Source organism: Mus caroli, unplaced genomic scaffold, assembly GCF_978045245.1.
Source record: "Mus caroli unplaced genomic scaffold, Mus_caroli_1 scaffold_1, whole genome shotgun sequence".
Taxonomy (NCBI): Eukaryota; Metazoa; Chordata; class Mammalia; order Rodentia; family Muridae; genus Mus; species Mus caroli.
The window spans coordinates 30,583,326-30,596,831 of record NW_028227256.1 but is presented as its reverse complement, the minus strand read 5'-3'; the positions used below and the strand labels follow the sequence as shown (position 1 = coordinate 30,596,831).

Genomic DNA, 13,506 nt, shown 5'->3' with positions numbered 1-13,506 from the left:
TAACTAGAGTCTGCTTTGTGTGGCTTGAGAATAAAAATTGACAGATAAACAGGTTCCCGTACAAGGGACAGCCACCGATTTAGTCTATCTTAGGTGGGTACTTTGAGGCTTTAAAGTACTAGAATATACTATGCATTTCTAAACCCGACCACTCCCAGACCCATCCCAGAGCTTGTGGGTGGCTTCTGTAGGGGGACACGCCACCTCGAACACACTGTAGACGGCAGCGGCCGTCCGGGCTCTTAGGACGCCCACCTAGCTGGCCTTGCTGTGGTCCCGGAGCATTTTTTTGCTAAGTCCTGCAGGTTCCTCCGCTCCCCGAAGTGTATGCTCGCTCGCGTGTTCCCTGCCGAGCATCGCGCGGGGACGAGCAAACTGACGTCATTCTTACAGCGCTTTTCTCATCCGGAAGATGAAGGCAGCGTTGCTAACAACGAGGAGGGACAGTCCTTGTGTCATGGGCAAAGCGGACAGGGCGGCTCCTCCACACCTCCTAGAACGACAGCGGGGAGGCCACCCCCGGTAAAGCGCCCCCAAGCTTCCGGAGCCTCAGTTACCCTGACTCTGGCTGCAGCGCGGGAATGTTTGCCGTTTGCACTGCAGCCCCAAGCCCAAAGGCGTCTCCGCACACAGAGGGCACCTGAGGTTCTGGAAAACAAAAACAAAAAACCCAACAAAATCTCCACCTCTTGCATTCAAGATTATCTCAGGGCGGGTGTTGCGGCTCAGCCTAAGCCCAGCACTTGTGGGAGGCTGAGGCAGGAGGATCGCCACCAATTCCAAATTAGCCTGGGCTTCGGTGCGAGACATGGTCTCAAAAAAACCTCACACCCTTACATCCGTCAACAAAACAAAAAACAAAACAAGCATCAAAAAGTCGGTCGGCGTGCAAAACGCTCCAGACGCGCTGTACCTTCAGTCGCTCCCGCGCCACACCGCGGTGGGCGGGGCGCCAGGGGGTGGGACCTCAGCGCATCACTTCCGCTTCCCGTTCCAAATGAACTCTCCCGCCACTGGGAGAGAGCGGCTGTCAGCGCGGGTGTTTCTTCCAGTCTGGTTGCTGGCTGGCTAAACAATCTACTGCGGGTTTATTTGGGACGGAGAGAAGCCGTGGAGTTGGAAGCTTGTGAGCTGACCTGGTGGGACCGAGTGACAGGAGGTGTCGGGTCGGAGGGAGGCTCCGGGTGGGATGGCGGTGAGGGCGGCCCGGGAAGGCGCTGGGGCAGGAAGGGAAGTTGAGGCACTTTTGACTATTCTGGAAAGGCTGGATTCCAGAGTTAGAAGTAGGAGAAGTAAGTCTCTCATCTAGGTAGAATCTACTTTGCTTTACCTTGATTTCAGGAATTTAACACCCCCCCCACCCCCAAACCTCATCTTGTCTTGGGTTCGCACATGCCTGAGGGTGGCAGGCAGCATCACTTGGTGATCACTCTTTGGCTTACAAGGGCCACCGTCTACATATACCCCAGTTTGAGCCCTTCCCACTTTCGCCCCTGTTATTACAGATGTGTATAGAAAATCTAGACAACACAGCAGGTTCTAGGAATAATCACTTTAAAACAGTCTGTGCATGCACATAATATTTTGTGTTTCCATAAATATCTACTCTGTTGACTCAGCCTTTTCCTGTCATTTTAACATATATATTGCGTTGCCACCTAAGCACTATATATTGCAATATATACTATATAACATATAATTTATATAATATATAATATGAATATATATTTATATAATTTATTTATTTCACTGCTTTCAAAAGGTGGTCAAGATGCAGTTCTCAGGAAGGACCCGGAAGAAGCTGCGATTGGCGGGTGACCAGAGAAATGCTTGTTACCCTCACAGCCTTCAGTTTTACCTGCAGCCACCTACTGAAAACATATCGTTGACAGAGTTTGAAAACTTGGCTTTTGACAGAGTTAAATGTAAGTGGCATTTAAAGTCCAATGTTTGTGTCCTTGAGAAGTGCAGGTATCACTTGCTACGATGAATAAAGGCAGTTCCTCTTTGTTCAGCAGCCCATTCAACATCCATTGGTGATTTGCTGTTGAAGGTTTGTCATTCACTTATTCATTGTAGTATGCAAGTTGAGTACTCCGCTTCCAGGTGGCAGGGACTTTGTAATGAGTAATGCAATTAAGGTCTATGTTGAAACTGTATTTTCTATGTGGAGACAGACGTGTAGAGTTAAAAATCATACATCAGATTACTTTCTGCTTCGGTAGAAGTAAATATTAATGCCCCTGGAGTGTAAAAGGGAGAATAAGTAGCTTAGTCTACTTAAGGAAGGTTTCCTAGAGAAGTTGGAATTTGGTCTGGTTTCTGAAGAAATGAGCAGACAGTAGGGATTTCCCTGTAGAAGCAGTGAAGGGCTTTTCCAAACTGTGATAATGGTCTCTACAAAGGCTTGGGGCTGTGAAAGAGAGCTTTGCTTCCAGTGAATAGTTGAGGGAGAGTGGAGACGTGTGGACATTTGAAGGCGTATTATAACACGCAGGACCGAGGTGTGAGAAGGATGCAGCCACTGAACTGGAGGCCTCTTATCCTTTGTGTGTGAGAGAAGAAATGAAGGAGCTAGCTATGAACTGAGACAAATACAAGCACTCGTGGAGTTTATGTTCCAGAATATTCTTGCTGGAGTAATCAGGAGATGGGAGAACACTGTTCATTTTTCTTAGAGCAGCAAGATAAGAGCTGTCAACACAGGAGAAAGCACTTATTACTGTCCAGTGTAGTGAAGGCAAGAGCGGGGAAGGGCACAGGAAGCTTAGCAGTGTCGGATGTTTCCTAGTGGTTGAAACCCTTGGCTTCGTCGTGTCAGATGAAATGGCAAGGACCCCTAAACAGTGGTGGTGCTAGTGAAGGGCTTGGGAGATGCCAAGTAGGTGTCATGAAGAATGGCTGGAGGTCAGGACTGAGGGAGCCGGTACGGCAAGAAGATGTGGGAAGTGGAGACGCATGTGGAACATGGTCGTGTTCTTAGGTGGCAGTGCAGAAGATTCATTTCTGGTGCTGAAGCATCATTCCTTGAAGAGATTTCTGTGAGGAAGGCTTGCAGCTGGCATTAGGAACCTTTGAATATTCGTGACTGCTAGTCAGGATGGCTCCTTCCGATGACCGGGTGCCTCTCACTGCTGGGTAGTCATCAGGAAAGGAAGGCGCTCTCTCTCGCTCTCTCTCTTGCTCTCTCTGTCTCTCGCTCTCTCTCTGTCTCCTCCTCCTCTTCCTTCTCCTTCTTTTTATCTTATGATGTACTCAGTGAAGGTAGCTCCAGACTGCAAACCTTTTCTTCACACTGACAGGCAGGCTTTTTCACTTCTCAGCATTTGGTGGCTTGGTACATCAGGAAAGATCATCCACCATCCTTCCCTTCCCTTCCCTTCCCTTCCCTTCCCTTCCCTTCCCTTCCCTTCCCTTCCCTTCCCTTCCCTTCCCTTCCCTTCCCTTCCCTTCCCTTCCCTTCCCTTCCCTTCCCTTCCCTTCCCTTCCCTTCCCTTCCCTTCCCTTCCCTTCCCTTCCCTTCCCTTGTTGAGCATCCCTGGGATTAGATTATCACGCATTTTCTGCACATTGGTGCAGTTTATCAGTTTCCAAGCACAGTTCACGTGATGTACCTGCGGAAACAAAGTTGTTAATACTGTCAAATGTTCTAAGAAAAAATAATTAGAGAATTGCTTTCTGTAGGTTTTTATCTTTGATTGATTTATTTTTTTAATTGTCTTGGATTTAAACTTTTCTTCCTTTTAATCTTTCCCCCTAGTGCTTAAAGCAATTGAGAACCTCGGTGTGAGCTATGTGAAAGGAACCGAACAATACCAGAGTAAATTGGAGGCCGAGATTCGAAAGCTCAAGTTCTCCTACAGAGTAAGTAACAGGAAGGCGGCGAGAGAGTGCTCCCTTCAGTCTGTGTGTGTTTATATTACTGAGTTATGGGGAGGGGCTTTTATAAAGATAAACATTCTGCTGATAAAGATTGACATGTAGTTAGATGATTGTAGTACAGCAGTTTCCCACCCTCAGGCCTGCTCTCCGTCTGGCCCGTTAATTCCTCATTGCAGGACTCCTGTATATTGTGCAGGTTCTTAGAGAGACCTTGCCTTCTACGCATGGGCTGACTACAGAGATCCGCTATGTATTTGTGTCACACAGGGTGAAGCATACTATTTTTTTCTGCGTACTTCAGGAGCTTGTGCAGTGGCTACCTGGCTTGGGTGGGGGTAGTTTAGAAGACTGGCCAGAGGAGGAGGTTCTGGATTTCTGCAGCTGCTATTGATTGATTGATTGATTGATCAATCGATTGATTGGTTGTTTTAGAGGGGTTTGTTCTGCAGTCCAAGTGTTCCTAGCACTTGTGATATAGCTCAGGCTGGCCCTGCTCTGTTCCTCAGTTCCTGGAGTGCTGAAGTAGCAGGTACATGGTACCACCTCTGGCTTGGAACTGCATCGTGACAGATACCATGACATTTTTATTTTGGGAGGATAACTGCCAGCAACAGGTTGATTGGGTCATCGAGGACAGGAGAGAACAGGAGCCTGGAATGATGCGAGTCTGAATTTCTGAGTGATGGGGACAGTCGGAGGGATATTAATGATGTAGACTGAAAGGATTTTATTGGCTTATCCCAAGGCGAAACCAGAGAGAATAGTTGCAGTGTCCGCATCTCTGCTTAGGACTGTGTATCAGTTCATTAAGTACCTGACAGAAGTGATTGAAGGGAGGAGAGGTTTTACTTGTGGCTTTAGCAGTCAAGGCATGGCAGACTTTGTAAAGGTGGGAGCGTGCAGTTGGGGTTCCTCACCTCATGTGGCAGACAGCAGGCAAAGGACACAGCCACAACCAGAAGTGGGTGTAACAGAGGTCTGCCCCTGGTGACCTGCTGTAGACAGTGAGGTCCCTTGTCTCCGTAGTGATATTTTAGGGTGTGACACACAATAAGAGAAGCTAGTCCTAGGACTAAGAAGCTGAGTTTTCTTCTAGACATGGCTGGGACTCATCTGTGACAGTGTCTTGTGGATGTCTGTATATGCAAATCTGGGCTTGGAAGGCATGTTTACTGGGAGAGGAGGCTTCCAAGCTTAGCATCAACAAGGCTTAAGTGTGAGTGTCCTGGGAAATATTAGAGACGAAATGGGGGACAGGCAGGGGAGACTCCAGTGTCTAAGGTGGGTGGATTGGAGGAGAGAAAGAAGGGGCTTTGTGAGGATTAGGAAGATGATCTGCCACAGAAGCCAAAGAGCAAGAGTGGTCATATTAATACTGACAGCAAACCCGCACCAGGTATTTGTATTCTGCTTATCTTGTGGTAAATCTGGCTGTAAGTACACTACTTATGGACTCTAATGCAATTTGTCTTGACTTAATGCCAGGTACCATTACTGTCTTATTTTATGCATGAGGGCTCTGTTTGCTTATACTTCATGCTCATCATACGGTAAGTGGTAGAGCCAAGATTTTAGCTGGGGCATTTTATTTTGTGATGGTATTTCTAATCCCAACAGTTGCAGAAACTCAAGGTAGATGACATAGATGAATGGTACAGTGTGTAGTGGGTTTAGCATCCGGATGACCTTTGCAGACAGGGCAGAAACCAGAATAGTGGGAGTGGTTGGGGGAGAGAGTGTCAAGGTAGCTATCGATACTCTTGTAAGATGTTTACCACAAAATTGCAGGGGAGAGGCAGGACAACATACATATAGACTCACTGTTATACGTGATACACATACTTGTTTTTTATTTGTGTGAGTGATGGATGTATGTGTGCAGGTATGTTCACCCTTGTTGGATTGTCCAGTAGCCAGAGATTGACACTAGGATATCTTCCACAGTCATTTTCCCTCCAAGGGCCACCAGAGGCAGCAGCCAAAGAGTTGGAGGTTTTAGTTATTGGACAGTGAAGGAGAGATGCTATGTCCATGGAGATGGGAGGGGAGGCAACATGCCGTGTTGATGCACAGTCTCAATGCTGTTGGGGAAGGCACGACAACAGAGGCCTCAGGGCAGCTGGTGAAGACTGAAGCTGCTCTCTTAAAAAGTGAGGAGGGAGATGTTTACCTGTCAATCCCAGCTTTGCTGCGTACAGGTTTAATGCAGTTGTTTGAATCTGGAATGTCTCCCAGTGGCTTGACAGTTAAAAAGCTTGGTCCCCAGCTTGGTGTATTTGAAGGGAGATGGAGATCTCCAAGAGGTGAGGGTAAGACCCAGTGGGAGGATTTTGGTCACTGGGGCATCCGTTGAAGGGCACAGTGACACCCTGGTCTCCTACACCCTTGGCTACTTCCTGCTGCTCCTATGCAGTGAGTGGTCCTGCCTCAGCATGTGGCAGAATAAATGACAGTACTAAAATCCTCAAATTCGTGAACCTCAAATACGAGATTCCAATCCTCAAATAGGAGAGGTAAGTTAATGGACCTTTATCCTTTTAAATAACGTACCTCTCCTATTTTGTAAGAGTAACCAAAAGCTGACTGTAATGATTATGTATATGTATGCAATTATATATTTACATGCCTATGTATGTATTCTTGTATATTATGTACGCATATATATATTATATATAATATATATACGTGTACACACACACACACACCACTCTAAAGTCCTATCTCTAAATGCTGAGAACAAAGTCAGTCAGTTTTTGGTTACTTGTGTGTATGTGTGTGTGTATGTATTTAAATAAATATATACATATATGTGTATATATTATATATAAAAGTATTTATACGTACATATATGTGTATGTATGTATGTATATTTGTGTACAGTTTTTTGTCCATACTTAGAACAGTGGAAAGAAGCTGAGGGTTGATTTGTAGAACTGGTTGAGAGGGTGAGCATCCTGGGTGTAGGGAAGTCAAGAGTGGTGACTGGCGGAAGGCAGTTGCCGCCCCTGCTCAGGAGCTTTCACTGAGGTAGTGTAGTTCTTAGCTTCACCTGGTTGTGGTTGATAACACGGTAATGATCCTGGAGAGTGAATTAAGAAATGTGCTGAGTCAGCGTCTCTTTCTTCCTCTTGTCATTCCAATACGTTCATTTCTTCCCGTGGCCTTATTTTCCAGGAGAACCTGGAGGATGAGTATGAGCCACGGCGAAGGGACCACATCTCCCACTTCATCCTACGCCTCGCGTACTGCCAGTCGTGAGTATACACCTGCGTCCTGACGCTCTGCTCTGATCTTGCCGGTTATAAACTTGTGCTTATGAAGTTGGCCTGTCTTTGAAACGTTCAGAAAAACTCAGAGTAACATCAGCGGAACCAGAGTGCCATGGACTGAATATGGTTGTGCGTTCTTTGAAATAAGTTTTTACTGGAAAATACTGAAAATAATTGTTGATACCTAATGAGAGAGGCTCTGCATTTGGGATTTAAATATATAAGGGATTTCATTAGGAAGGCTACTTTTGATACTCTTTCAAGAAAAAGTGGTAATATTACTAATAAGCATTCATCCGAACATGCACTTGAATTTGGTAAAAGTTTTCTAATTAGAGATATAAGAACTTATTACATTTTAGCTACTTTCAGTCAGTAGCTGGTTAATTGTGACTCAATGCTGCCACCCAGAGGTAGAAGGAGTTAATTGCTTTTTTACAATTTAACTTTTTTCCCCTTCCTAAATTTTGGTCAGAGATATGGTTGTTTCTTTTTATTAGTGGCTTATGAGTTGAGTATCTTGGGTTGTCTCCTCTCAAGAACATAAATGATAGCATTTTTGGTGCAAAGCTTGAGACCTAGAGTTTTGGCTTTATAAGAAAACCATATGTAGTTCATATAACCTCCACAGTCACTGAATTATTGGTAGTCTATAAAAGTCATCTCACAGAAATGAAACTATATTTTATATTCAGTAGTTATAATGTGAATGCCACTCTCATGGGTTATATTGTTATTTTGGCTTTAAAATATTGAAGTTTGCTATAAAGCTTACAGTTTGAGTTGACAAAGTATAAATGTGTTTATCTGTTCAGAGGTAAAATTACTTTTAAGACTTTGGTGTTTTTAACTTGATGTGGACAGAGCCACGTCAGAAGGAGTGCCTCACTTCCCAATGTGAGTGATTCTTTGAACGTTTAAATGCAACGCGCTGTTTTATGTCATCCAATGATTTCGCAGGCTTCCTCAAAATGCTCTGCCTTTACTCCTTTTTATAACCCTGCTGGGCCTCCCACCCAGTGGCTTACAGTGCGCACATCCTGTATTAGATGGGCCGGTGCACAGCAGTGGCCGTGCAGAGAGCGCGCCTGCTCTTCACTGCCCCCTTGGCACCTCACTTGCTTTGAGTGTCGTCTCAGAAGATCTCCCGAGTCTTGGAAGCACCCAGTTACGGGCTGGAGAGTTGGCTCAGCAGTTAAGAGCACTGACTGCCCTTCCAGAGGACCTGAGTTCAAATCCCGGCAACCACATGGTGGCTCACAACCATCTGTAATGGGATCTGATGCCCTCTTTTGGTTTACTCATATATAATAATAAATAAATCTTTAAAAAAAAATCACCTGATTACTTATTATGTTCCTATTTCTGTTTGCGTTTCAGGGAAGATCTTAGACGATGGTTTATTCAACAAGAAATGGATCTGCTTCGGTTTCGATTCAGTATTTTACCAAAGGATAAAGTCCAGAGTTTCTTGACGGATAGTCATTTGCATTTTGAGGCTGTAAGTCTCTCTGTGTGTGTGTGCGTGTGTGCGTGTGTGTTTCCCACTGTCCCCTCCCTTTGTCTTCATTTTTGTGAGACTGGGTCTTCCTGTATATCCCCGGCTCAGACTTAGGGCAGTCTCTGTGGCTCTGTCTCCTGAGCACTGGTATTAAAGGCGTGCCACTGTGCCTGGCTTATAAAGTACCATGTCCTTTTAAGTGCTGATATTGTTAGTGGAGTTCAGGCTCTCTATGTCCTTTTATTAGGTACCCGGCTCAACGACTAGCTGATAGCAAGTGATACTGGAAAGCACGTGAAGTCTGGAGAAGGCCGTATTTCACTCTGAAAGTCAGCTGTTCCTTAAATCTGCTTGGAGAGATTTAAGAAGTAGTTTTTGCAGGTGAATCAGAGCGAACTACATTTTGCAGTGAAACAGAAATGCTTGGGAAATTTAGCTTGGAGAATTATTGTAGATAGAAGAAGAAAGATGACTTAGGTGGATCTGTGCTGCTGTCAGAGAGAGATGGTTTCTGGCAGGTTCCAGCAGTCAGGTGGAAGTGGGACTGTTGTGGGACGCCTGACTCGCCAGCAAGAAAGACACCACAATAGGATCCTTCTGCACACGTTTATTGGGCTGCGCATTGACTGTGTAGGCGAAAGACCCCGAGCCCTGGGCCTCTCACTCTTATATACTATCAGTTCTCATCCACGCACAGCAGGCCACATCACCTCACCAGGTATGCAGCTTCAGCTAATCAGGGCAGCAGGGGCATATCTCCACCAAAATGGCTTCGCCAGTAACCTGGTACACCTGCGCAGCTCTCACGATGTTTGTGGTTTATATGAGGAAGTCAGGTGCAAGTCATACGACTTAGCTGTAGTCCCTGGCACCTTTGGGACTGCCGCCACACCCGCTCCCCACAGACTGTTTAGGACTTTGGTGTCCATGTAAGGCCCTGTTCTGTCTGCAGACACCTCCCTGGCAAGGCTTCGTCCAAGAGGACAGAGGTTCTTGCGTTGTCTGAACTCATTTCTCCCGCTTCCCGTTACACTTCTGATCAGATTCGGTTGTATGAGGAGAGTCAGCTAACAGTGTCTCCTAGGGGGTACTTTTCTTCTCAGCGTGTGCCTACATAATACCCCATGTGAGGCTACCTGGGAAGTCTCGCACACAGGACCATTGGACCCAAACCCAAAGCTTGAGTGTGGTGCCCATGGGGGCTAGAGGGACTGGATTCCTGCAACTGGAGTTACAGGCAGTTGGGCGCTGTCTGACTTGGGTGCTAGGAATCCAACCCAGGTCCTGTGGAAGAGCAGTTTGTGTCCTTAACTGCCAAGTCATCTCTAGCTTTAATTTATCTTCTCAGAAATAGCTTTTTAAAACCAAACTCTTATTGAAATTATTGATGTCTATTAGAAAATTGAAAAAAGTTGTTCTGATGCTTTTTTTTTGTTTGTTTTTTTGAGACAGGGTTTCTCTGTGTAGCCCTGGCTGTCCTGGAACTCACTTTGTAGACCAGGCTGGCCTCGAACTCAGAAATTCGCCTGCTTCTGCCTCCCGAGTGCTGGGACTGATGCCTTTTTTTTAAGTTTTATTTTTAGCTCTGAACCCATCACCATATACACTTTAAAAGAGTAATACAGTGAGGTGCTGGCGAGGCAGCTCAGGGAAGGGCATTTGCTGCTGTTGCAGAGTGGTGGGGTCCAGTTCCCAGCATCAGATAAGTGGCTCACAGCTGCTTGTAGCTAATCGGTTCCAGGAGATCTAATGCCTTTCTCTGGCCTCCTTGGTCACCAGGTACACATGGAGTCCTCATACATACATCCAGGCACTCTTACATACATGTAAACTAAAAATAAACCCTAACCATATGCGCTTATTGAAATAGAATTCATATATTTTGACATGCTTTTTTTTAATTTTATTTTTTTACTTTTTTGAGACAGGGTTTCTCTGTGTAGCCCTGGCTGTCCTGGAACTCACTCTGTAGACCAGGCTGGCTTCGAACTCGGAGATCCACCTGCCTCTGCTTCCCGAGTGCTGGGATTAAAGGCGTGCGCCACCACTGCCCGGCTTGACATGTTTTTGAAGTGATTTTGTGTGTGTGTGTGTAATTAGAGCTCTGCACTCATCAGCACTATCTGATAGGGACATTTTTATTGTCTTCAGAACATTAGTAGTCACTCTGTGTGTTAATTAGCTTTCCGTTGCTGTATTCCTACAAAGGCGGGAAGATTTATTTTGGTACACAGCATTAGTGATCATGGCCCATGTCCTCTGGCTCCACTGTTCATGGTTCTGTGGTGAGGCAGAGCACCGTGGAGTGGGGTGGTGACAGGGAGCTGCTCCTTGGTGGGAGCCAGGAATACAGAGATACCGGAATGGGCCAAGGCCAGATGAACCCACCAGAAGCTGGGCATGGTGATTTGTATTTGTAATTCTGAAAACAGGACCACCAGGGTTCAAGGGATCCTTGGCTACATGACAAGACTAGTCTGAGTGACATGGGACTCACCTTAAAAGAAAACCCAAAAGATCTTCCTTAGGTCCTCCTTGAGTCATTGTTCCTCCTGTCAGTTCCCCCTTCTCCAAGGCTGTCACAGGATGATCTCTCAGGACCCACCTGCCTGTCAGTGTTGATTCTACACTTCCAAACTGGCCACCCAGAAGAGGGCGTCAGATCTCGTTACAGATGGTTGTGAGCCACCATGTGGTTGCTGGGATTTGAACTCAGGACCTTCAGAAGAGCAGTCGGTGCACTTACCACTGAGCCATCTCTCCATCCTGTCTTACACATTTTCAACATACTTGTTCTATGTTCCTTCTTTTTATAGACTTGTTTTGTTCATGAATATACCATTATTCCTTGTGATGGTTGCCAGCCACAGCGTTTAGCTCCTTTGCCTCATTCCTTTATCACACTCATTTGAATTAAATAGTCCTTTATGATGAGTGTTTCCCACAAATATCTGATGATCCTTGGTGTTTAAGTTTGAGATACCAAAATAAGGATTATGGTGACGTTATTCAATCCTTAAAACTGTTTGGTTGTTGGCTGACCCTTGCCAAGGTTGCCATCCCAGACAGGAAGCCTCTACTCTCCTGCAGGTCTTTGCTTCCATGCAGACATTCTTTTATCAGAGTCCTGGGCACATTGCTCAGTTTCCATGTGGTGGCTTTATTTAATGCTTTACGACTTTGCACTTCATACCTGTCATGTCTGTATTTGATGCTCCTGTGACGTTTCTGGTGCTCTTTAGGTTGAGTAGCTCGTTTGGTAGTACCTCCTCCAGGGATGCCGCTTCCTCTTGGAGCCATGTAGTGTATACAGTCTCCTCTCAGTTCCCAAAGCAGTTGGACCTTCTTCTCAGTGCTGTGCTTGCCCCTGGTTTATAGTCTTTCTATAGCTTACTGCTGTTTGCGTTTGGCTTTGCAGGGAATGGAACTAAATATTTATATTAAGCATGGCATGGCTAAGAGGCTTCATGGGCCTGATCATTACAGGTTCTCATGCAGGGGCTGTGGAGAAACATCTGGCATGATTATTTGAGTGGTAAACAGCTCAGGCTTTGGTGATGTGCTGTTGGGAAATCTCTCTTGTCTTTAGTACCTGTCAGGATTGGGAGGCTCCTGTCTGGGACGGTGCTCCTGCCCTCTGGCTGGGGATGGCAAAGATGCATGGCTGCTCTCTACTCCGGTGCTTCTTACAACTGCTTTTAAAAACTTTATGTATATGGATGTTTTTATTTTATTTTGAGATTATAGTACAATTACATTATCACCCCTTCCCATCTTACCCTTCTCACCGTCTTTTAAATTCATGACCTGTGCATTCTGCCAACTTTGTGTTAAAAGTTTTTGAAAAAGAATTATGCTGTGTTGAAATGTGGTCACCTTTAACGAGTCATTGTCTCCTAACAATGTAGCTTACGCACACTGTTCTTACCGTGTGTTACAAGTAAGCCATTGGTAACGTGAAAGTGTAAGGAATGGCGTGTGTAGGCTGTACCCATGTAACTGCCGCGTTCTATACCTGAGCCTCTGCGGAGTTTGGTATCTGTGTGTGTGTGTGTGTGTGTGGGGGGGGGTCCTGCAACCCATTTACTACAGACACTTGCAGTCTGAAGTCCCAGATTCAGCTTGGTTCAGTGACAACTTGAAGGACCACTCTTTCTTCTAAGACACAAGGCAACTGATCTGTGGTCATGTAAATTTAATTTATGTGTACAAATGTGTGTATGTGTGCCCGAGAGCATGTGAGTGTGTGAAGAAGGGAGAGGCGGAACGTTTTCACTTTAGGGTTTTACTGATTTTTACCACTTCATTCCTAGAATGTGCATATCACCTTCAGTTTGGTCTGAATATCTAGTTTGCATTTGAAAAATCATTACCCCTAGCCAGGGGTTGGTAATGCCTGAGAGCAGTTGTGAGCATCTGTCACCTGAGGTGGGCTTTGGAATGGAGACCATGGAACTTGCTGCTTCGTGTCCAGGCACATGGAACGGTAGAGAGTGAAGAGCCACGGGCAATCCTAATGTCATCCTGGACGCTGCCTTCCCCGCACACGTAGAGTCTACCTGGATTTGATGTGCTTGTGTTCTTTGTATCTATTTCTTTGCCTTTTCAGTTTTCTCGAGGCTACAGTGGCTTTCATCGCCATCCTCATCTGTAAGATAAGGAAGGTGCTTTTACATCAGGAGGAGATGCAGCAGTGTAAGTCCTGTGTCTGCCTTGATGGAGAGACATGTACAGGAAAAGGTCTCGTTAATTCTTTTGTGCAGAGTTTTTTCTCTTAAATTTACTTTTGTTTAGATTACCCTGCTGATGTTTTTTGATTGGGTAAAATCTAGAGAAGGCAGACTGGTTCCTTAT

At 45.6% G+C, this 13,506-nt stretch overlaps 1 protein-coding gene across 4 annotated transcripts in view; it reads left to right on the top strand.

The window, feature by feature from the left end:
* Prim2 (DNA primase subunit 2) overlaps positions 1-13,506 on the top strand; it is a 288,766-nt gene that overhangs the window by 48,936 nt on the left and 226,324 nt on the right. Inside the window, exons 1-5 of one of the 4 annotated variants that reach the window (XM_021161843.3) lie at positions 999-1,126; positions 1,763-1,925; positions 3,761-3,864; positions 7,057-7,136; positions 8,532-8,652. In XM_021161843.3, the coding sequence (XP_021017502.1) occupies positions 1,772-1,925; positions 3,761-3,864; positions 7,057-7,136; positions 8,532-8,652 (459 nt within the window). In that variant the 5' untranslated portion in view covers positions 999-1,126; positions 1,763-1,771. Of the gene's footprint in view, positions 1-998; positions 1,160-1,762; positions 1,926-3,760; positions 3,865-7,056; positions 7,137-8,531; positions 8,653-13,506 lie in introns of those variants that run through there. The other 3 variants (XM_021161852.3, XM_029476392.2, XM_085836111.1) reach the window with 3 other exon arrangements.